The sequence below is a fragment of the Morus notabilis genome, unplaced genomic scaffold (genome assembly GCF_000414095.1).
Source record: "Morus notabilis unplaced genomic scaffold, ASM41409v2 Scaffold1005, whole genome shotgun sequence".
Lineage (NCBI taxonomy): Eukaryota > Viridiplantae > Streptophyta > Magnoliopsida > Rosales > Moraceae > Morus > Morus notabilis.
The window spans coordinates 403,657-428,353 of NW_010363292.1; the positions used below are offsets into that span (position 1 = coordinate 403,657).

Below are 24,697 nucleotides of genomic sequence, written 5' to 3' on the forward strand. Positions count from 1 at the left end.
TAGATTTCATTTACTACTATAATTTAGTATTTTAGCTTAAAAACTACTGTCCTTCATTTTTAGAGAGTTACCCTAGTAGGTCAATCATACAGGTAGTGCAGGTAGTTAGATCAAGTAAATCGTATAGATTTCAACCGAACAGTTAGTTTTTAATACAGATTTGACAGCTGAAAATAGAAAATTACTGATAGTTTATTTTGTCTGATTCTACCAGAGAAAGTCTCTTATTTTTATATTTAAAAAGCCAATATTTTTCTCTTCTTTGCTTTCTATTTTTAGTAATTTTATGTTAGGGCAACACACAGACAGGTTGGAATATAAAAGGCTTGTTCATTTGCACTCAAACTAAAAAAAAAAAAAAATTTGAACTCAATGTACAATTTTATTTAAGTTCGTGTTCTTTTGTAAAATTTGAGTTTGAATTTGAGTTTTAACTTGAATTTTAATTGAGTTTGGGGTTAAAATCTTAGTTCAAGTTTTTCCTTTAACTCAAGTTCCTAAACTCAAACTTAAGTTAATGAACAATATTTTTTCTATTCTTAAAAACACTATAATTTTTTTCGTTTTAATTCCGATTGAAATAATTTATTTTTTTATGTGTTTACAACGAAAAGACGAATAAAATCTCACCTATATACCCTATTAAAATTTTTCATCATCATTGAGTTTTTATTAAAATACTATTTAAATACAAACTCAAGTTTTGATCCACCCAAATACAAACTTAAAAAGATTCTCATATTAAACCATAACTCAAATGTACACAATTAAACACAAACTTAAGTTACAACTTCAACTCAAGTTATAACTCAAATTCAACTCAAGATCGACACTCAAGTTTAAAAACAAACCCAAAGTTTCAATCTCTAAACGCTCAACAGTTTAAGTGGGTCGGAGAAGGATGGGAATTTTTGGGCCTTTTTCCTTTTTTTTTTAATATATTTTTCTTGTTGCCATTTCTTTTTAGGTTCTAACATGCACAAAATAACAAAAATATTGTAAACAGAATATAAAAACAAAATACTCGCAAACTTTTAGCTTAAAACTCATCTAGCAAAAACCCAATATACTTACAGGAAAATTTCTTGGGGGATTCAAACTGTGATAATTACATTACATGGCAAAATTTTATGCGTTAAGTTGAAACTTAACAAATTTATTTAAAAATATTAAACAATAGTAAAACTACATAATAATTATCTTAAATGGCATCATATTTTATACTATATAATTATATAATCATTATTTTAAAGATATCAAATTTTATCATTTTTATAATATTTTAGAGACTTGACAACTAAACAGGCCTTAAGACTTGGTTTCTTATATTCTTTTCGGGTCTAACCGACCTCATATATCCGTCGAAAGTTCTGCCTACGTCATTGACTTCGAAGCTCACTAAGCACCATGGTCACGTCGGATCTGATTTCGACGAGTCTTGTGCATGCGCGTGTTAACCCCCGACATGTTATTCTTTTGAATCTACTGGGCCCGGACACCATTCAATTGACAAAGAGAATAGAAAATAAAACACTATAATGATACTAAATTATTTAGAATGATATAAATAATAAGCCTCTATAAAATCATAACAAATCATCTTTTTTTTTTTCATGTGCAAATCACGTATTTTTAAGTAATTTTGACAAATACCTCTTAAAATAGTACCATTAAGAATTTTTGAATCTCAAAATTAGCTTATTCAATTTTGCTCTCTTAGAGTAAATAATTTAACAGATTCTTACTAAAGTGGTAGCCTATTATAATAATAGGGTAAAACTTCGCAAGGATGTTTAAGGGTCAGTTTTTGCCATTTTCTCTGTATTTTTCGCTTATGTGTTTCCCCATTCGGCATCCAAATTCGACGAAATTTAGCCCAATAGAGTAGCATTAACAAATTTTAGCCCAATCCTAATATTCAAGCCCATGCTAAGAGCCCATGTAGTTTTTCCAAAGAAAAAAGCCCATTAATAATCCCATTAAAGGAACAAAACAGAACTCCGCTTGTTTTTCTCTCGCTCCCTTCCATATCTCCATCGGACTCTGTGCATCGGAGTTACTGACAAGACAAAGCAACGGAAACTCCCACCCTTTTTTGCTCACCAGTTTTTTCGTGGCAAATTCTCTTCAAATCAAGAGCCCTAACAAAACCCTAATTCCCTTCTTCCCCAAATCCTCTCTCGCCATATCGCCATGGACACTCTCCAAGCCGCTTACAGAGACGAAGACGACGAAGAAGACGAACCCGCCAACCTCACTCCCGCCATTGACGATCTCGCCACAACCGCCAACGACGCCTCCGAGCCTCCCGCCACCGCAACCGACGCGATCCCCGAGGAGGCGACTCCGTCAGAGCACCAAAACGGCGTCGTCAAAACTGATCCGGAGGCCTCCGACGACCTCTCGGAGTCCGTCAAGTCCCAAGACAACGATGATGAAGACGACGAAGATCCACCGCCGAAGAAGCAGAAGCAGCTCTCTTCTTTGACGGACCAGGACCAGACTCCGTTGCCGCAGCCAATTGGCGATAACGACGGCGCCGCCGCGGCAGCAGCGTTGCCGGCTCCGGCGACGGTCGCGAAGAAGTCGAAGAAGAAGAATAACAACGTGTGGGTCACGAAATCGACGCGGAAGGGGAAGAAAAAGAATAAGGCGAATAACCACAATGCCGCCACGGAGGACACGGTGATGATCGCTCCGGTGACGAGGTTCCCGGACAAGAGCGACGACACACCGGAGATGAGAATCTGCTTGTCGAAGGTCTACAAGGCGGAGAAAGTGGAATTGAGTGAGGATCGATTGAGCGCGGGTAGTACCAAGGGTTACAGAATGGTGAGAGCCACCAGAGGAGTTGTGGAAGGGGCTTGGTACTTCGAAATTAGGGTTGAGAATTTGGGGGAGACGGGGCATACGAGGCTCGGATGGTCGACGGAGAAAGGGGATTTGCAGGCTCCGGTTGGATACGACGGGAACAGTTTTGGGTACAGGGATATTGATGGAAGTAAGGTTCATAAGGCTTTGAGAGAGAAGTATGGAGAAGAGGGATATAAGGAAGGTGATGTTATTGGTTTCTACATTAATTTGCCTGGTGGCGCAGCGTATGCGCCCAGGGCGCCGGAGTTTCATCTCTTCAAGGGACAGCGTTATTGCACTACCGAGGCGAAGGAGGATCCTCCTAAAGTAGTTCCTGGTATGTTTTTTTTTTGTTTTTGTTTTTTTTTTTTTAGCTTCTACAATGTGGGTGTTATGAAGTGTTTATTTTGCATCTAATTCATGTCCTTGATGTGAAGTTATCTATGGGATAGATGTCGTAGTCGTAGGTGTTAGAAATTGATGCTTTCTGCCACAGTTGAACTTGATTAAATTCTAGGCATCGTGAGGCAACTATATGTATTTCAGGTGGTTACCAAATGTTCCAAGCATTTTTGAAGGGTCTGTGGTGACAAGGGTTAAATGAATATCTGATGACATAACAAAAATATTTACTTGTCAGACCTGTTGATTTAGAGGAACTTGTTAGCATTTAATCTTATTAGATTAGACGAATATCTGATGACACAACAAAAGTATTTAGGGTCCGTTTGTTTCATATGCTCAAACTCAAATTATTGATTCTGCTACAGTGTTTTCCTCTCACAAAAAAATTAAATTTTAAAACTTCAGAATCAAGATTCGTGGTTTGAGTATACCTTCTAAACGGACTCTTACTTGTTGGGTCATGTTTATTTAGAGGAACTTGTTAGATTTTTATCTTGTTGGATTAGATGACTAGACTGACAAAAATCTTGATAGTTGATACAGCGGTTTGATTATCAGACCAGCTTTATGTTACTCTATTGCTGCCTTGCACTTTCTCTGCTTATGAATGCTACTTCATCCGTATTTGTCTTGCTTTAGCAAAAAAGACCCGTGTTTTTCTTGTCGGTAGAGCAAATGTTAGTGTGATATTTTGTATGCAGGAAGTGAGATATCATTTTTCAAGAATGGAATATGGCAAGGGGTTGCTTTTAAGCATCTTCCTGGTGGCCGCTACTACCCTGCTGCTTCGATGTATACTCTTCCCAATCAACCAAATTGTGTGGTCAAATTCAATTTTGGCCCTGACTTTGAATTCTTTCCAGCAGACTTTGATGGACGTCCAGCGCCTAGGCCCATGATTGAAGTTCCATATCATGGCTTTGAAACCCGAACTGAAAATGGAACGTCAAATGAGAAGAAACCTTAGCCAACACCATTCAACCTTCCTAATTGCTTGGGATATGTATCTGAGTTTTCATTTGTTTTTTCATTTATTTGCGGGGTCAAGCTTAACTTATAAATTAATTGATGAACAGTTGTAATCTTGGCTCTGTTTAGAGGAGAGAAATTCCACATGGGAATTATGAAGCCGTTCCATGACCCTCATGATATCTTGATAATTACTAATGGATATTCTAGTTCTTTTCATGTCACGTCTCTTTTTAATTGTTATAAATTAATTTCACTTTGGTCCTGATCAAAATTAAGTTTCTGTCATAGTTGTCTCCACTCTCATACTTTTCTACTGGTATCATATACCATTTTTTTTTTCAAGAGCTTGCACGCATCAGGGCTAGCTGTTTCACATATGGTGCTTTGTCGTCTATAATTTACTTCTCTTCTTTGTTTTCTGTTGAGGGATTCTAATTGTTTCAACGTTCCTCTGCTGAAATGCTTAATGGTCAATGCAGATCATCTGCATAACTGCAAATACTTTGGCCATTGGCTATGGAGGACGCAATATAATGCACGTATAGGATCTCTCTGAGTCTCTCTCTCTCTCTGTCTCATACATGTACATGCACATACATTAACAGTTAATTCTTGCTCAGCTTCCAGTCTCCCAGGTTGTTAAAACAGGCATGATAATGATCATGTCAAATCAGGTTTTATGACTCGTCCATCAAGGGTTCACAACTTGATGCTCATCAATGGGAAAATGGATGTCTATTGAGAGTAATGTACACTACCTTTTAACATGTATTTACGTCTGTATCTTTCTCCTTTGTTATCAGTTACTTATCACACAGTTGTGTCTTTGGTGGCAACTTGTCATTTAAGGTAATTTATTTTTCTTTGACAGGAAGTTCACATCTGTTTGAGCAATGAGCTTGTCGTGGAGATTGGGTTGTTTGGTTATTAGATTCATGCCATGATTCGAATCATGATTCGTGATTTGTTACAGTATTTTCTCTCACAAAAAACAAATCAAGAATGATTCTGAATTCATGTACCAAACGTCTATAAGAATTGTTGTGATAATCTCTTGTTGCTGCTCGCGTTGATTTTAAGACTCCTAAAATCAGGTAGACAAACAAGTCCTTGCTTATTGAATCAAGAGGCAGTAAAGTGTAAATGCAACCCCTTGGGGTAGAAGGATAATGTGTGCGTGTATTTTAAACCAAAAAAAAAAAAAGCAATATGCTGTAGAGCATCTTAGTAAATGTTTAGAGGAGATGTGAGTACATGGTTAGAATGAAATTGTAACATCTTGAGAGTGAAAAGTTATTTTATTTCCTTATTTATCATCATTATTATTTTTTTCCTTTCTTTTCATTTATTTACTTGACATTTTCCCGTAGCCAACCTGAAGAAAAACAAAGATTACCTTAAACACACGCACACACATTTTTATTAATGTACTCCACAGCAAACTGCGTGTATGCATTACATGTAGGACTTGACCACAAAAAAAAAACAAAAAAAACAAAAAAAACAAAAACAAAACAAAACATAAACTAGATATTTAATAGGTTTTTTTTTTTATTTTTTATTTTTTTATTTACAAAATAGAGTTACAAATCTAAACCGTCAATAAATTAGGAATAGGATTCATGTGAAAACCAAGTTCATTAAGGTGAATTTGAATTCAACCACAAATTAAAAAGGAAAAAAAAAAAAAAAAAAGAGAGAACCAGGATTATAGCCAGTTGCATTTTAAGCCCTTCATTTTGGATATCCTAAACACTTTACAATCTTCTAACTCTTTAATTGGCACATCATTAAATATTCAACTGCACATAATAATTTAAATCATGTTGTTCATACATTGGTCATGTAACGAACTATTAAACTGCCTCAGAAAGCCACACATTTGTCTTTGTTGAACTTAAGACCTCAGTATTCTTGTTGTGTTTACTTTTAATCTTTTAATGGAGGACTCTGTTATCTCAAGCCCTCGTTTGACCAACCTCCTTCTTGGTCAAACTCACAAATAGCAATTTTAAGTTAACCATATCAAGTGCTGTAAATGACACACAATCAAAAATGAATTGGTGATGAAACCTGCTGAGGGAAAAAAAAATGGTGCTAATAATGTAGCGGAGAATTGAGACCCTCTTGAGCAGACAATGGATGGAGAGGCTGTTGCCCTTTGGAAGGGAAGGATGGTGCTTTCCTGAATGAAGGACGTTTCTTGAGATGTTTGAGAGTTCTCTTTGTGTAAAATGTCCGAACGTAAGGTGAAGCTTGCTCCCTAAACTTGAGGATGGCGAAGAAGATGAGTCTAAAGGACACAAGAAGGCACACAATAGCTGCTAAGTCCCACCACTTTGAATGATCCAGCCTAATGCCGAGCATGGATGTGAGGATGAACTCGCCTTTCAGCTTTGTGCCGTTGGCTAAGAAGGAGTCGAATTCAAGGCCGATCATGTCATTCTTGTATGCTCCCTATAAACAATATTGCAAATGTTACAGCAGAGTGAGTTCTTTTGCATGATATTACTCTTATAGGTAATTTGAGGACTGAATTATGTATACTTCTTCTAGAGTTACCTGTAATCCCCAAGCACCATAATTTATATATGAAATGGGATAACGCCAGAGTGGCTTAGGAAGATCAGGAATAGAGCGAAAGAATCCAGCAGTCATCATCATAATCGCCTGCTTAAACAGAGTCAATAAAACTGAAAAAAAAGGATATAAACAAACTAATAAAACGTAAAAGAGACTAAAGAAAAAAAGAAGGTATTACAAGATTTTCATTATCAGTTTAGTATAAAATCTTAGTTTAAGTTCTGTAAATGGGTTATGTGAGTTCCGTTGTTGTTTACCACCAATGGTTTTTTTTTATCATTTTTCGAAAGCGTTTTTCTTACCAGATAGCCAGCTCCAACTGTGACTCCCATCAAGAAGTTGGGAACAAGAGAAGCTACAATCATCATGGCACTCTCCACGGTCGCAATGCAGCTGAGGAGATCTAGGCCGAAGTAGAGGTAATTATGAAATTCGGGCCTAAATTTCACCATGTAGTAGACTATGGTGGCCGTGGCAAGCGACATGAGAGCCAGGAAAGGGAAGGACGAGAGGAAGTTTGATGCAACATAAACGCCGACCCCATAATGCCCATTCAGTCTTTCCTTGTAAAAAACCTGTTTCATGAAAGACATCTTCAAGCTGCTTAAATATATCGCAATTCACAAGAATACAAGTCGAACTAGCTAGTTTTGTACCTTCATTTCTTCAAGGAAGGATGGGAAGCCTCCAATGGACATGAATGTCATGAAACCAGCTATGAAGCCACCGCAGGCTCCTCGTGCCAAGATTGCTGTGAAATTCGTGCCTACGTTGAAGAATATGGAGCCGACACAGAGAGATAAGGCAATGTAGATCCCAATTCTTACCCAGTAATATCCCACATCTCTGGCCATGTTCTTGAAAGATCTACAAGTCAACACTGAGAGCTGCTTCCACCATTTCGCCTGGCTCCCACTTCTTTCCGATGTTAGTCCTTCCTGCAAAATCATCAAGTACTTGTCAATGATTTACAAATATCATGTCCAAACACGAGTAAAAGTTCAGAGACCAAAATGAGACTTTTAACATAGTTTAAGGACAACTGCATAACTAATTATACAAAAATGTATATATGTGGTCAACAGACTCAACACTTCATAAAATAGTCTACATGCTTACAATGGATGAGATTTCTCGAATCCTAGCTCTAGCCCTTTTTGCATATTCAGAGCATCTGTACTTCTCAACTAGCATTGCTTTTATCTTCGCTATCGGTATGTTCATTAGGGGATCTGAGGATACTTCAAAGTCCTGAAATTTTCTAAGATATCAGGAAAAAATAAAGGATAATATATATTGAACCAGAAATTAAGAAGGAAACTGGAAAAGGAAAATCAAACACATACGTCTATTCTGTGAGAATCCATTAATGTGGATGTCACCTTGTCGAATCCCGAGTTAATACAACGAAGAAAGTGATCAGAAGGATTTCTCCTACTTGGACATGGAAATCCAGCTTTGGCAAAGAACTGCAATACCATTATAAAATTCTCAAACTTTCCTCTTCAAAATTCAAGTCTTCAAAAACTTCAAATGAGTAAAACTTCAAACAAAACTCTTGCATGCAATGAAATTCCATTAGGCCATTTCACTAGTACTGCTTTGCTTTTACCTCAACAGCCATCTTTGCAAGTCCAAAATAAGCAGTTTGGCCACCAGAAAGCAAAAAAAGGTCATCAAAAAGCGCAAAGACTTCGCTGCTCGGTTGATGAATGGAAGATATAATGGTTCTGCCATCAAGAGCGATGTTCCTGAGAGTCTGAATGACAAAGAAAGCCGAGGCACTGTCAAGGCCACTGGTGGGTTCGTCAAGGAACAAGAGACGAGGCTTTGTGAGGATTTCAAGTGCAATGCTTAGTCTCTTCTTCTCACCACCACTTAGACCTCTTAAGTGCCAGTTTCCAACAAGCCCATCTGCACAATCTTGAAGACCCATTTCCATAATTGTTGCCTCTACAATCCCATCTATCTCTTCTTTCGATAGAGTGTTTGGAAGCCTCAAAAGAGCTGAGTAAGTTATGGTTTCTCTTACTGATAGAGTTCCCAAAAGCAAATCCTCTTGTGTCACATAAGCCTGATTGATATAACAATAGTAAACCAACCAAGTCATTGTTCAAAGTCAGAAAACTAGATATTTGACATATGAAAAAAAAAAATAAAAAAAAAATAAAAAAAAATTGTACTTACAGCAAGACCATAGTCTAGTCTCCTTTTCTTCCCATTGAGAAGAACATTTCCTGTCATGACAACATTTCCTGATAGTCTACCTGCAACAATATGCATTACACAAAATGTGAAAACATCTAATTAGTATATAAAAAGAAGACTAACTAATATATATAAACATAGGATATGTATAGCTGAACATAGAGGAGTTTTAAGGAACCTGCTAAAGAATCAAGAAGAGTTGATTTGCCAGACCCGGAAGGACCCATTATGGCCACGATCCTGCCGGGTTCAGCAAACCCACTCAGCCCATCAAGCAGCCGCTTTGAGTGTCCATTTCCAAAGTTTGGAAGCACAACAGTCAGATCTTCCCACACCAAATACATCAACTGGTCTCTTCCTCTCGGTAAATCTATATCAGACTCCGCCGTATCTCCGGCCGCAGCGCCACCGTAGTACTCTATGTCCATAGCATTCATGTCAAAAAGAGTGATTTTTTTTTTAATTTTATGTTTTTTGTTTGTAGTACTATGGCTAGCTAGCAAAGGAACACAGTTATATATATATATATATATATATAGTGGTCTCTGGTATGGTGTTACATATTAAAAGATATACTGATCAAAAGGTGACAAATATGGGCACTAACGCTATTTATTACTCAGCAGGGACAGTAAATACCTACTCAACAAATTAGGGGCAAAATTTATAATGGAAGAAACAGAAAACCCAGGAAACAAGAAATCAATAAAAAGGTGACATGATTTATTAATTTTAACAAGGTTGACGGGCAATGAGTGGAGGGTGGCTTTCAGCTATTACAGTTGAATAAGAAGACAGATAATTAAACAAAGTAAATATTGGGTGTGACATGCATGTGTAGTAAATATTCTCACCAAACACTTCATGTTCTTCATATGCAACTTGAATATGGCACAACAGTGGTAATACAGGAAAGAAGTACTAATCCAGAGAGTAGTGTTTATTAGTTATTACGTTCGGTTTCTCACAACTATCATGTTTTTCCTTGTCTGTTCTCTTAATCAAGAATCTTTTGCATTTCACGGATTTTTTTTTTTTTTTTTTTTTTTTGCACTCTTGGGGTTGACAGAGAGAGTACGAAATGTGCATATGAAGTAGCTTCCTCGACATGATTCGGTTTTCTCTATAGTATACTAGTTTGGCACTATTTTTTTGTCCATGTTGATACAACTACTTGTTAGCGGAGACACTATAAGGACATTTGTGATTGTTTATTCTCCACTATTCATCATTCTTCTTCTGTAATTCCATTGCTTGTGCATGGTAAAATATAGTACTATGAATTTTATCAAGAAACATTTCTAAACCCATTTTGCATTATAAGTAACATTTCTAAATTCAAGTTGCTTTATATTTTACATAGGTCATTCACATGGATTAATTTGTTAAGTCCCGTGTTTCTAAATTACCAAACAGAAATAATCACCTTAAGGTAATGGCCAATTTCTATATAGCCTTAGAAACATATATTACCTCATCATTCTAAAGCTAGGATGACTTAATAATCTATATTATCAAATTATTTCTCACTGGATTGCTTACTATAGATTGTAATGTATAGTTAACGTTCCACCAAATAACAAAAATTTTCGTATAGATTAAAAGAAAAAGGTAACAAATCTGCTGTAATTGTATGGTTAACACTTGATATGTGGGAGACAAAAGTTAGGTGAGTAGTGGTAATAAGTAATAACAGCCGGTAAAAAAGGTAGAGGGGACCCTTACTAGTAAATAAGCTCAGCAACCCCATCAACATATAAACACGATATCATGATGACAGTGCAAGGACCAAGAAAACGAAACTTATCGAAAAATCATTTCTTATAAGATATTCTTTTCACATTTTTGTTTGAAACAATTTGTATAATCATATGCATCCTTTTTTTTATACGAGTGTAATATCGTTATTTTCTACGTGCAATACTCAGTTCACTCAAGTGTAACATTCAAAAAATATAATTGATCTAATACATGTAACATCGAGTTTTACACTTAAACCCACCAAATAAATTTATGAACAATGTCACATGGGAATACAAAAAAATTGTATTTATCAGACGAGTGTATGTGCTGGATTTAAGACTTTACTTAAAAATATAATTATAAAGTAAAATCAAGGTTTTTTTTGTTTTTGTTTTTGGGACTAATAAGTCATCTTAAACATTAACCTTGTAATAATAGATGTATTGAAAAACAGTTTCATAACGTACGTTATTTTCTTTTTTTCGAATATAGATTTTAGACAAGCTACTTTGAACAGTTAACTGAACGAATTCTTTCTCCGTTTCTCCTACGTCTGTGTTTTGACATAATTGCTAGCTAGTATAATAAGTACGACATACCAATATGGTGTCAGAGATCAGAGCACCACATTGTTCTCCTTTACTGGGAATCCTTTATGTAATGGAAGCGTAGCAATTGCTATCCTATTGTCCTTTTTAAATGTAAGTTGACCTAAAAAAAACTTAAGAACGTTTGTTTCTTCTATATTCGTCTCTGATTTTAAATTATGATTCATAATTTTTTATAGTGTTTTTTCTCACAACAAATACACGTAAAAAACCAAATCTCCTCTTATTGAAACAAAACCACCCAAATTAATGCAACGTAGAAAGTCGCTTTAATTTTTACGCCCTAGGGACAGCAAGGGTGCAGACGAGCTTCCATTTTTAAGTGAGCTCTCTCTCTCCCTCTTTCTCTCTCTTAAAAACACAGATCATTATTATGACATGTATTTATGAGTTAGACAAATTTCTCTTGGGTGAAGTGACGACTTGTAGATTTTTATTTTTTTTTGGCAGAAGAAGTGATTACTTGTATAAGTTAGCTACTTGTAAAGTATATTCATGCTTTTGTTTCGTTTTCTATGAAGTGGGTGTGGACAAGGAGGTTGGAGTGGAAAAGCTGTGGAGATTTCGTGTTAGAACAAAGCACATGGCTTGTTGCATGCCTGCTTGGATTTTTGCAAATTCAGTATTGTTATAAGATTTATATGGAAAAGAATTCTAAAACAATAAAAACCGATTTTTTCAGGACTTAGATTTGTGTGTATACTATACGTACATACACACACATACATATTTATACACCCGCATTTGCATTCTTATCTAGAGGGGGCGGCAAAAATGAACTGAAAACGGCATTAGAAAAAAGGATGAATAGAAACGACAATAATACAAGAAAACGACAATAAAAATCAAAGTAAATAAGAAAACGACAATGGTAAAACCAAACGACAAAAAGTACAATACAGACGTCAAAGGCATAAAACATACAAGGGAAAACGGAAAAGTAAAAGCATATGCAAAAGACAAAAAAAAAAAAAAAAACAAACAAACAAACAAACGACAATAAAAGGACAAATGAAAATAATAATAATAATAATAGAAGCGGCAACATAAATGAAAACAACCAAAAAAAAAAAACAAAACAAAACGATCAGTGAATAATGCAAGGAAATAGAATATATAATAAAACCACGGGAAAAAATGCGGACTAAACGGTAAAACCACGATCATAAAAGATGAAAACGACGGGATAAGAAACAAGTAACTTTAGAGCTTATAAACGACAACAAAAATACATCCACCCTGAATACTTAACGACAACAAAATGAAAAGGAAAATAAAAATTTAAAATTACAGAAGGTGACAATAAGTCGTACGAACGGTAAAAACACGACAACGACAGGAACACAAAAACGACTACGAAATGGAAAACGAAATAAAAGTTTGAAGTCAACAAACAAAACACGGAACGACAACAAAAGACAGCATAACGTATAAACGACAAGAAAAGACATGAAAACTGAAAAACAGCGGCAAAACGAAATGATAGTAAATTGTTGGGCGATAAAGATGTGTAGAATGACAATAAATACCAAATGAGAATAACAGGTCCCAACGACAGTAAGCTATACAACGAGAACAAGAAATAAAAGGACAATAACATATATATAAATGAAGTCAAACAAATTAAAAATTAAAAACGACCATGAAATGGAAGCGACAACAAGAAGAAAACGACTAAAAGGAAAACGACAAGTAAAACTGAAACAACATATGATGTGAAAAGGCAAAAAGGACTACTCGGTAAAACGACAATAAACAAGATAAAAAAATCAGTCGATACTATAGCTTATGAACGACAATAAATGACATCTAAACAGGAAATGGATAATTCATTATTCAAACGACAACTTTAAGACAACAATAAACTATACAACGACAAATCTTAACAGCTGTAAAAAAAAAATGATAACTGAAAAGTGACAAAATGTAAACAAAAAGAAAATGTATAACAATAATAATACTAAAGATTAAAGAAAGCGGTTGACAAAAATTAGGAAAAATAATTTTTTTCAAAAAAAAAAGGAAAAATAAAACGACAATAATGAGGACAAAGCTGGTAAACGACAATAAAACCAGAAAACGATAAGATAAGAATCAAACAATAATGAAACTTATAACCGACACCAAAAGGAAACGACGGTAGAATCTTAAACGACAAAACATGTAGAAGAACAACAAATAATACAAACGACAACAAATAACAGATATGACAATAACGAGAACACTCTAAACGAAGTGAAAGTTAAAAAAATTTAATTAAAAAAAATTAAAAAAAAATCCAGACTTTAGCTATGTTTCAGTGGTCATATTTGGCTCAGCAGCATATATATGGTTCCTGATTTTATTATATTTTTCTGTTCATGCTCTTATTTCTGCAGGTAATTCCAAAGGATATGGACAGCAATAAAATTGTGAATTGCTAATTGCAAATACTAAAGCTATACAATGTCCGGAAAGGAAATCACTCCAAAGTAGGGAAGTTTTCCCATTTGTGACAATAATACCACTCGATGTTAACAACCATTAATGTAATATAAAACAGGAACAAGTATGGCTTTATTCTTTGATAAAATTTCTTGTAAGAATGTGACAATGACTAGCTACACAAAACCACAGAAACTGGTTTATTTCATTCATGCTAGCACCCTTGAAACTGCAGTTTAACATTGATTTTTTTATTTTATTTTATTATTATTTTTGGAATGCTTCTATTGAGGTATAGGAGAGCTAAGACCTTCTTGAGAAGAGAGTGAGTAAAGAGGATTGTGCCTTTTGGAAGGGAAAGAGGACATTTTCCTGAAGGAAGGCCTCTTGCCAAGATGTTGCAATGCTCTCTTGGCGTAGAGGGCCTGAAAAAATGGAGAAGCTCTCTCTTTGAACTTGAGAATTACGAAGAAGAGAACGCGGTACAAGACGAGTATGGCCACAATAGCAGCTAAGTCCCACCACTTGGAATGGCCTAATGAAATACCATAAAGGTTCTTGATGACGTACTCGCCGCTCATTTTTGCCTGACCGGGTAATAGGGGTTCGAATTCCAGCCCAATCAAGTCATTCTTGAGGCCACCCTGATCAGTGATTACAATAGCAAATGAGAATTGGGAAGCTTCCAAGTGTATGACATGTTATATCTTTCCCACTAAACTAATTTTTCCTTATTCTCTTTTAGTATCTATCCTAATCCTACTATAAAGCATTTCATGATTGTATTTCATCTGAGAGAAAATGCCAGAATGTTTGTGATTTTTTACCTGAATTCCCCACGAACCAAAACTGAGGAAAGAAATCGGGTAGCGCCAAACTGGCTTGGGAAGATCAGGCAGCAACCGAAAGAAACCGGAGGTCATCATTAAAATGCCCTGCAGAAGAAACAAACGCGAAGAGGAATGGATCAAAAGATGCACAAACTATAAATGATTAAGAAGTGAAAATGAGAAAGAATATTTAGGTGAAGACTTGAGCTACTTTTCTTCTTACCATAATACCAGCTCCAACTATAATTCCCATGAGGAAATTAGGGACCAATGAAGCAACAACCATCATGAGGCTCTCAATAACAGCAATGGAGGTGAAGATATTAAGGCAGAAGAACACATAGTGAGAAAACTCCGGTCGGAACTTCACCGTGTAAAAGGTAATGGTCCCGGTAACAAGTGTAATTGCCACCAAGAATGGGAATGCAGATATGAAGTTGGATAATATAAAGACTGAAACTCCATAATACCCATTAAGCCTTTCTTTATAGAAAACCTGTTGTCAAGGAGAAAACCAAGTATTAGCACCATGAAAAATGTTCCACTATATATATACATGTATGTATATGTGTGTTTACCTTCATTTCTTCAACAAAAGATGGGAAGCCTCCAATAGACATAAATGTCATAAATCCTGTTATGAATGCAGCACAAGATGCCCGAGCGAAAATGGCCGTATAGCTATTGCCCACATCAAAATAAATTGTCCCAACACATACAGATACAACTATGTAGATAATTATCCTTAACCAATAATAACCAACGTCTCTAGACATGTTCAAAGATGATCTTCGCACCAACGTTGTAAGTTGCTTCCACCAACTTGCTTGACTTCCACTTTTCGTTTCAATTGTCCTGTCCTCCTGCAAATATATGATATTGTAAGAAAATGCAACCAAAATATACAAGTCACACACAAAAACACACATTTTAGCTTTGTGACACCTTCATCTAGTAAAAGGACACACCAGAAACTAAATTTTGGTTGAAATGCTTACATTAATGGAAGAGAGTTCTTGAATTCTGGCTCTGGCCCTTGTTGCATAATTCGAGTACCGGTATTTTTCAACAAGATTTGCTCTGATTTCTGCTGTGACGACATTCATCAGAGGATCTGATTGTGGGACGTCCTGGAATATTATGATACAAGAATATTTTTTTATAAAAAAAATGTTAAGATGAGAAAATTTTCTGCTGAAAGTAGTTGACCACATTGTGGACTTATTCTGTGTGTGAATCTGATGCAGCGCAAGATGAAGATCACCAGCAGACAACCGGTGATCAATTACCGGCTGACAGCTGGGAGACATGAAGCTGCAGATTGAAAGTTTCCCAATTCTCTTCACATTTGAATTTTAATTTATTTGTTTCCCGATATCTTCTAGTCTATCTTCTAGTATTATTTCTAAATTATTATAAATTTCAAATTTAGAATATTTAAGATTAATTTAGTTTCCTTTTTCTAGTTTCTAAAATTAGTTTTTGAGATTGTTTCCTTTTAGTTTGTTTCCTTTATTTTTATTTTCAATTGCCTATTTAAAGGCTTCCTAGTATTGTTATTTTGGGCGGTAGAAGAATTTTGATGATTAATAAAATTATATACTTTGAGAGATCTCTCAACATATCTATCCCAGTTATTTCAGTATTATGTCGAATTAATGAGTGATTGATACCTATTTTCCTGACATTCGTGAGCGAATCAACAAGTTTATAGAAGTCTTATTTTCCGGTATTTTAATTGAATCAATGGATTTTCCAGTATTCTAGGTGAATCAATGGATAATAGGAATTTATCCTCTTTTTCTTATCTTTTTTGTATATGCCCCGCTACGCTAGAATCACAAAAATTGTGTGAAATTCAGTTAAAGGTAATGCATACTCGCAATTTTAGTGACCCTTTGATGGTGTCTCTGACTTTGTCGAAGTCTTTATTTATACAACGCAGGAAGTGATCAGAGGGGTTCTTTCTGCTAGGGCATGGAACATTAGCTTCAGCAAAGAACTGCAAAAAGAAAAGACACACAAAAGCTTCAGCCACAATTAAACAGAAACGGGCGTGAGAAATTCCATATCTTGGTAAAACTAATAACAATCTTTTACCATTGAGCATGGCTAGTTATCACCACACATAATAGCAAAATAGAAGAATCACAAGGCAAAAGTACGATAATTGAGTCCTGCATTGTTATGTCATAGTTCTGAGATGTTGCACAACAGAAGAGTCCGTTAGCCAGAAAAAAAATATGATAATTGGATCCTACAATGTTACGTTCCGATACGTTGCATGAAAAAGTCACATAACAAGGAGTATGATAATTGGGTCCCACACTAGTATGTGACAGTTCTGATATGTTATTTATTATTATATCCATAACGGTATGTGACATATTTTTCTTTACAAAAATGTGTCAGTTCCAATATGTTATTATATCCATAACGGTATGTGACATATTTTTCTTTACAAATATGTGATAGTTCCGATATGTTATTATATCCATAACGGTAATAGATACATATTTTTCTTTACCATGAGAAATAAAAAAGAGACAAGTGGAGATGTTTTGATAATAGCTTACCTCCACAGCATTCTTTGCTTCTCCGAAATAAACAGTTTCACCACTTGACAACAAGAAAAGGTCATCAAAGAGTGCAAAGACTTCACTACTGGGTTGGTGAATAGACGAGATGACAGTTCTTCCATCACGGGCAACATTTCTAAGTGTTTGGACAACAAAGAAAGCTGAAGCACTGTCAAGACCACTAGTGGGTTCATCAAGGAAGAGAAGACAAGGGCGTGTGAGAATCTCAAGAGCAATGCTTAATCTCTTCTTCTCACCACCACTGATCCCTCTCAAATGCCAGTTTCCGATTAACCGATCAGCGCAGTCGTAGAGCCCCATTTCTATGATTGTTTCTTCCACAATGCTGTTTACTTCTTCTTTGCTCATACTTGTTGGAAGCCTCAAATTGGCTGAATATGCTATGGTTTCTCTTACGCTTAGTGTTCCCAGCAACACATCTTCTTGTGTCACATAAGCCTATCATTTGTAATAGAAATAAGAAAAATTATAAACGGCAGTGTATAAATAATTTGTTTTTTTTTACTCTACATGTCAATGAGATAGTTTATCTTAGACCATATTCCATTATTTGTTGTAACTTGTCTCAATTAACTTTCTTTCAATTCACATGAATTAATAAATAAAGAAATAAGCGGAAGGGCGTTTGAAACTGTGGTCCAAAACCATAATTTTAAAGAATGAACCTCTGGGATCTTACAATAGCACCATAGTCAAGTCTTTTCTTGCTCCCATTGAAAAGAATATTCCCAGTCATGACCACATTCCTTGAAAGTCTATCTGTGCCAGAAAAAAAAAAAAAGAACAATTATTGCTGAGGCACCCTAAGGATTTGCTAGAACAAACTAACTATTCTAATTAAAGACATATTTTCTTCATCATAGTTTGATATTATATATATATATACATATATATATATATATATATATATTTGACAAGGGCCCGTGGAATAGAATTAAAGGCGTTTGAGCCTTTGGAGGGTTATGACACACTGACACCAAGAGTAAGTGAACCTTCAACTAATTGAAATCTGAACCATGCACGTTATTATGTCCCTACTTGTGGGACCTTTATTTAATTGACATGCAATGCATGGTATATTAGGCATCTTAAACATTGTCCCTACCTGTGGGGGCTACTGGGCAAGACATACCGAAGTTAATAATTATATGTAAGTTTTTCATTCAGCTGCACACATTGACTTAATTGTACGTGTGTTTTGAAGGTTGGGGTCATTTAGGCTAAACAGCTAATATATCGTTGGAGTTATACATATATAGCTACTTAATTATATAATTTTCTCTATTGACAAAGGATCAAATCCTGCTAATAGTTCAAATTCCCACCCTCATAAAAAAAAAAAAAGCAAAAAGAAAACCTGTTAATGCCATGTTAATGATGGGGGGAAAAAAAATACAATGAATATTATAATTATATCGGACCAAAGAGCTAAGCCAAAGTCTGGATAATGAAGTAATTATCAGATAGACATATTAATTTCGCTAATTCGAGTTTTTAATTCGAGTTGAGATGTGATGTTGTGTGAGAACTTTTTACTGTAGCAAAAAAGTTAAATGTGACTGTTTCTAAGAGCTTTTTACTTTAGCAAAACTCAAATTCTAATCTCAAATTAACGGGGTCTCAATTGAGATGTTGACTATGACTTGGAATCTTTTTCTTCTTCACGTTTAAATCTGCATGGGATCTGGGCGTGTACTAAAAACCAGATACCATTACAAATTTTCCAGAAATTGAGTTACTGAATAATACTTTAAGAAAAGATCTCTTAAGGGGGGCAAAAAAAAAAAAAAAAAAGGAAACCTTCCGGAAAACTTGGGTAACATCCTTTATATATATATATATATTATAATATAATAAAATGTTTGTCTGCAGATAAGTATTTATGTTATAGGAAACGTATATTGTGGGAATTATTTGGTTTTAGAAATGGCTATATATATCTTCCCATCACTATAGATTCCTTAAATTATATGTCACTTTTTTTCCCCCTTCTTCTGTAAAGATAGATCAATATCCTAATGTTTTGAGTAATAACACTCAATACAAAATAAATTAAAAAAAAAAAAAAAAAAACATAACAAATTTTCAAAAACCCCAAAAGTGAATAGTCTTGGATTTGTCCTAAAAAACTAGAAGGAAAATCATCATGATCCATACTCATTACTCAGTTCCAAAAACAGAGATCAAATGAAAAGAGAAACTTTTTACTGCACTAACAAAAAAGGGTAAAAAAAAAAGAGAGACCTTAATAAAACTCTCATGACAAACTACAACCACCAACACAAAATATTACTCAAAAACGCAAATCTTTCTAGTTTGTAGAGAGAAGATAAAGAACCTGCTAATGCATCAAGAAGAGTGGATTTTCCAGAACCGGAAGGGCCCATAATGGCCATAATCCTACCGGGCTCAGCATAGCCCTTCAGCCCGTTGAGCAACCTCTTGGTGGGCCCATCACCAAAGTTTGGAATGACAACGCTTAGATCTTCCCAAACCAAGTACGCCCCTCTTGATCCGCCGCCGTGACTCCCACTTGCCGACGCCTCTATCTCCATACTCTCTCTCTCTCTCTCCTCTGTCACTTTCTCTCTCTAAACCAAAATGATTATATGATCCTCACAAGCAGCAGTAGTAGTAGTAGCGTCACACAAAAAAAGTGAACTGGTTATAATGGCATGCCCATTTCATTTGGTTTCATTTACTTTGTGCGAATAACAGACACCAAACAACTAACTATAAATGCTGAGGAGAGAAAAAAAAAGATAGAGCCATTATTGGTCAGTAATACACACATTTGGATGTAACAGGGTAGTTGGCAAAAAGCTAAGACGAAATAAATGCTAATGTGGGTCAACTCAACTCAGCATCTGTGTGTGTGTACATATATGCTGTGATATAATGTACGGCTGTAGTTAGGGGTGGTAATTCGTATTAGGTATTATGTTCGTATCGTATTTTAATTATTTTTTTTAATTTATAGTTAATCTGAATATGACTTGTGATATGAAGTTTTTTAAAAATCGTAATACGAACACGATACGATTACTTTATGAGTTGACACAATAAGATCTAAAAATGACATGTGACATGAAATTGACCCGTAAATCTGAAATTGACACGAAAATTATATACTTTTATTTAGTTTTTTATATATTAAAAATAACTTAAAATTTATAACACATTAAATTACAATAACATCCATTGAAATTAAGCAAATAATAGTATAAGATTTTAAATATAACTATCATGATATTACAAGTTCATAATAAAATTTAAAATATGAAATGAAAAATATATGTATTTTTTAGTTTTTTACGAATTTCGTGTCGTATTCGGGTTAGGCGGGTCCAACCCGAAATTGACCATTGTTTTTCGTGTCAATTTCAAGTCGACCTAATTCTGACTTGAACATCTTTTTTCTCAATCTTAACCCACAAAATTCGTGTCGTTTTTGAGTCGTGACCCATATTACCGACCCTAACTGTAACAATATTTATATATATATATATATCTATATATATGTCTTTACATACTAAACATGTATTTACTATGACAGTTCCTTCTAACTAATAACCAATCTATAATCTTAACTCACAAAATTCGTGTCGTTTTTGAGTCGTGACCCATATTACCGACCCTAACTGTAACAATATTTATATATATATATATATATCTATATATATGTCTTTACATACTAAACATGTATTTACTATGACAGTTCCTTCTAACTAATAACCAATCTATATATATGTCTTTACATACTAAACGTGTATTTACTATGACAGTTCCTTCTAACTAATAACCATCGTGACCATATATATATGTATATATATATACACGCTGTGCTTGTTATGTTCTGCCACCTGTAATCTGACGAAAAACAGTGAGTTTGACTCGTCACAATTTAGGCTGCAGTCATATATTACGGAAAGGGACAAATCTAAGACGCGCCTGGTGTAAACACTTTTTTTTTTCTTTATTTCTTTAGAGGAAAGGAAATTGTGTAAACACTTCTAATTCTTTATTTTCTTGTTATCTTTAATTTTCCCACCTTCTCCACACCAAGAAGGAAGAGAAGAAAATTCTTGATAACTTGAAACGATGAAATTTATGAAAATCGTGTTAAGTAATTAAACTAAGTAAATAGCAGTTTTAAATATCTTCGAGTGAATAAAAAATAATATATTTACTATTATTTACTATAAGTAAAAAAAAAAAAAGAAAAAAAAGAGAGATTTACCTAGTAAATTTGCTTTATACTTCTATTTACTCTAAATGTTTAAAAGACGAGTGTTTACTTCGATTGTTTACTGTAGAAATACTTATTTTTAGCTAGTAAGTAAGATTGTAATTCACAAAAAGTTACTTTGCTTGACTACTATCTAGAAATTATCTAACCATTAAATGAGATATTTCTTGAATTTTTTTTTTCCCCTCATGGATTATTCTGGTATTCATAGTGTAATGATGACAAATCTCACCAAAGAAGAACATTAGTGATAAGGCGATTAACTTAACCATAGTGGTAGCGCATTGAAGGAGTCCCAACTTTGTCACCACAAGAGGCTGAAAACTGTAGTAATTAAATTAGACCGATCATAAAGAGAAGGTTGGCAAATGGCAATTAATACCATTAATTCGTCTACATCAACCCATACAAATGCCGTTGAAACACACGGTCCTTTAAGGGGTTGTCGGTGTAGATGGTCGCCCTACGTCTGAAACCGCCCCAATGTGCGTGTATGTATACCATTCTCATATTTTTCGTTTTTCGATTTGTTCCTATGTTTAATTGTCGTTTTCGAAGGTGCTATTGTTTTACTTTTAAAATTTTTTGTCGCTTTTCTGACGTGTGAGTATTGTTGTCGTTTCTTACTATTGTCCGTTTCTTAGTATTGTTGTCGTTTATTGTTTGTAAATTGTCGCTTTATGAGTGTTTTGCGTTTCTTTTGATTTTATTGTCGTTTCAATTTTCAAAAATTTATGCCACTTTTTAAGATTCCATCTGTCCTTGATTTCTTGCTGTTTTCTCGCTCGTTTGTAGTTTGGATATAATCTGAGTATTATTTTATAAATCAATTAGATGTCGTTAATTTTCTAATGTTTCGTGTCAGCTCTTACTTGTCCTGTCATTTTCAGTTATTGTCGTTTTCTATTTGTATGTGTCTTCCTTATTTTACTTCGAGTAGTTGGAAAGACAATTGAGATGAATATAATGCTATGTTTGGTAGGAAGAAAGAAAATATAATAGAAAGGAAATATAAAAGTTATGAAAAATAATAATGATAGAAATAAAATTGATTTTCTTTTATATTGTTTGGTATGAGAAGATGGAAAGAAAATGAGCTTACTTTCATTTGTTTGGTATTAAAAGTTAAATTAGGAGGAAAGAAAAAATTTTACTCGTAAATTATTTTTATACCCTTAAATTTTTTGTTTGGATGTTGATGGAGAAAATAGTAGTTTAGTACTTTTACTCACTTTAATGAGTTGTCTCCATTTTCTATTCTATTTTCTGCCCACTTGTGGAAAGAAAAAAAATAGTAGGGCCTACGTGTATTATTTTTCACTCAATTTTCTCTTCCTTTCTCTTTTCTCTCTTACCAAACAACTTACATTTCTATTTTTCCTCCTAAAATTTTATTCTACTTTTCTTTCCTACCAAACATACTCTAAGTGTTGACATGATTAGTTTTGGTAAAAGGGACGTCTATGTGTTATTTTGGCAAAACACAAAGAATGTAAATGACGGTAGATTTTGAATTTTGTATTCTGAATTTGAATTGTTCTGTTTCTGATTATAATAATTTTGTGCGTTTAAATTGGTCCTCATTTGCTCTTGGCAGAGATTTCCTTTTTTTTTAAGGTAATTTTCAGAGGATTACATTGTATTAGTCATCTTTTTTGGAAAGGAAATTTAATCAACTTTCTAAAACACTCAAATGAAAAACTTATAATCTAAATATAAATATGAACACAATATCCCTATAATAAATTTCCTTCCAAAAAAGATAATATGCATAGATGGATGAGCGCCCTGCGTCCGAAACCGCCCCAATGTATGTGTATGTATATACATGTGTGTGTGTATGCATGTATACCAATCCCATATCCATATGTTTCGTTTTTCGATTTGTTCCTATGTCTAATTATCGTTTTTAAAGATTCTCAAAAACAAAATTATCGTTTTCGAAGGTGTTATTGTTTTAGTTTTGTTGTCGTTTGAAAGATTGTTGTCATTTTCAGGCTTTCTGACGTGTTGGTATCATTGTTGTTTTTTTTTTATTTTTTTTAATTATTATCGTCGGTTTCTTATATTCGTTGTAACTTGTCGCTTCATGAGTGTTTTGCATTTCTTTCAAGAGGAACAACAAGTGATCCAAAGTGGGCCCGGGTTTCTGCCCAGAAGCAAGGATGCTCAACAATATGTGGATCGATAATGGCGAGAACACGAAGGAGTTGTTATTTTAGAGTGTGATTTGAGTATAGTTTTTGAGTTGAATTTGAGTTATAATTTGAGTTAAAGTTGTAATTTGAATAAAGTTGAATAAAATTAAAACTTAAAATAACATGAATTTAAATAAATCTATAACTTTAGTTCAAACTTTTTATGAGTTTTATTACAAAAGAACGACCCCAAGTTCTTCTGCAGTCCTTCCGGTCTCACCCACTTGTTTCATTATCTGCTTGCTCAACTCCATGGATATTGTCAATTTTGTTTTTTTTCTTTTTCTTTTTTACTCTTTTCTACTAGGTTTTACGTTATGTCTAACACTATACATATAATATGTTTATATATGTGGAATTAAAGTCGTTGAAGACAAGTTGTACACCTATAGGAATAGGACTCACCAGGTCGTTTTTTTTTAATTAATTTTTTACTTTTATTGCGAAATTAGGTGTTATATCTCTTTTCCCTGAAATATACACACATATATGTGCCATATTTTTTAATTTGGCTTAATGAAAAAAAAAATCACGAATTCCTTCAAAAAAAAAAAAAAATCGCGAATTTCTCGTTTCCTTTTTCTTTTTTAGTTAGGCGTTTTAGGAAATATAAAACGTCATTTTTTTTAATAATATGGAAATAAGATAGTACACGAAGGCCTCATTCATTTCACTGATTTGAGTTTTCAGTTTAAGTTTTTACAGTAAAAAGTTCTCATGAAATGTCATATCTAACATTTTATGCCACAATGAAAAAACTCTCAAAAAATGCTACATCTCAATTTGAATTGAAAACTCGAATCCGCAAAGTGAATGAGACCTAATGCTTTGAATCTTCCTTTCGTATTCTAAAAAAGAGTGTAGAATCGGAAACGATTGTGAAATTGGTTCAAAATACAAGAGACGAATGCATTGATTAAGTCTATATTTGCACAAAGATTGGCCATTGGTTGAATTTATGGATGAAAATGAATGGAGTTGTCGAGGTTTTAATTTGTGGATAATATCGACGGAAATGTTGATG

At 34.3% G+C, this 24,697-nt stretch overlaps 3 protein-coding genes across 4 annotated transcripts; 1 reads left to right on the forward strand and 2 right to left on the reverse strand.

The window, feature by feature from the left end:
* Window positions 1–2,007: 2,007 nt before the first annotated feature.
* Window positions 2,008–5,076, forward strand: LOC21398422 (protein TRAUCO). Of its 2 annotated transcripts, XR_002902701.1 has the most exons (3): window positions 2,008–3,190; window positions 3,960–4,769; window positions 4,851–4,865. XR_002902701.1 is itself a non-coding variant. In XM_010104068.2 (2 exons), the coding sequence occupies exons 1-2, from the start codon at window positions 2,194–2,196 to the stop codon at window positions 4,223–4,225; spliced, it is 1,263 nt and encodes a 420-aa protein (XP_010102370.1). In that variant the 5' UTR covers window positions 2,008–2,193; the 3' UTR covers window positions 4,226–5,076. The 2 variants fall into 2 exon arrangements, 1 of the variants encoding a protein (XP_010102370.1); XM_010104068.2 differs by having other exon boundaries at window positions 3,960–5,076.
* A 744-nt stretch (window positions 5,077–5,820) lies between these two features.
* On the reverse strand, window positions 5,821–9,393 carry LOC21398423 (ABC transporter G family member 15). Its single transcript, XM_010104069.2, has 9 exons — window positions 9,200–9,393; window positions 9,001–9,080; window positions 8,426–8,887; window positions 8,160–8,282; window positions 7,933–8,064; window positions 7,470–7,751; window positions 7,116–7,388; window positions 6,793–6,900; window positions 5,821–6,687 (listed from the first exon to the last, which is right to left on the reverse strand). The coding sequence occupies exons 1-9, from the start codon at window positions 9,363–9,365 to the stop codon at window positions 6,328–6,330; spliced, it is 1,986 nt and encodes a 661-aa protein (XP_010102371.2). The 5' UTR covers window positions 9,366–9,393; the 3' UTR covers window positions 5,821–6,327.
* A 4,379-nt stretch (window positions 9,394–13,772) lies between these two features.
* On the reverse strand, window positions 13,773–19,954 carry LOC21398424 (ABC transporter G family member 15). The gene is made up of 9 exons (XM_010104070.2): window positions 19,565–19,954; window positions 17,906–17,985; window positions 17,203–17,664; window positions 16,506–16,628; window positions 15,625–15,756; window positions 15,205–15,489; window positions 14,850–15,122; window positions 14,624–14,731; window positions 13,773–14,440 (listed from the first exon to the last, which is right to left on the reverse strand). The coding sequence occupies exons 1-9, from the start codon at window positions 19,779–19,781 to the stop codon at window positions 14,081–14,083; spliced, it is 2,040 nt and encodes a 679-aa protein (XP_010102372.1). The 5' UTR covers window positions 19,782–19,954; the 3' UTR covers window positions 13,773–14,080.
* Between the last annotated feature and the right edge of the window lie 4,743 nt (window positions 19,955–24,697).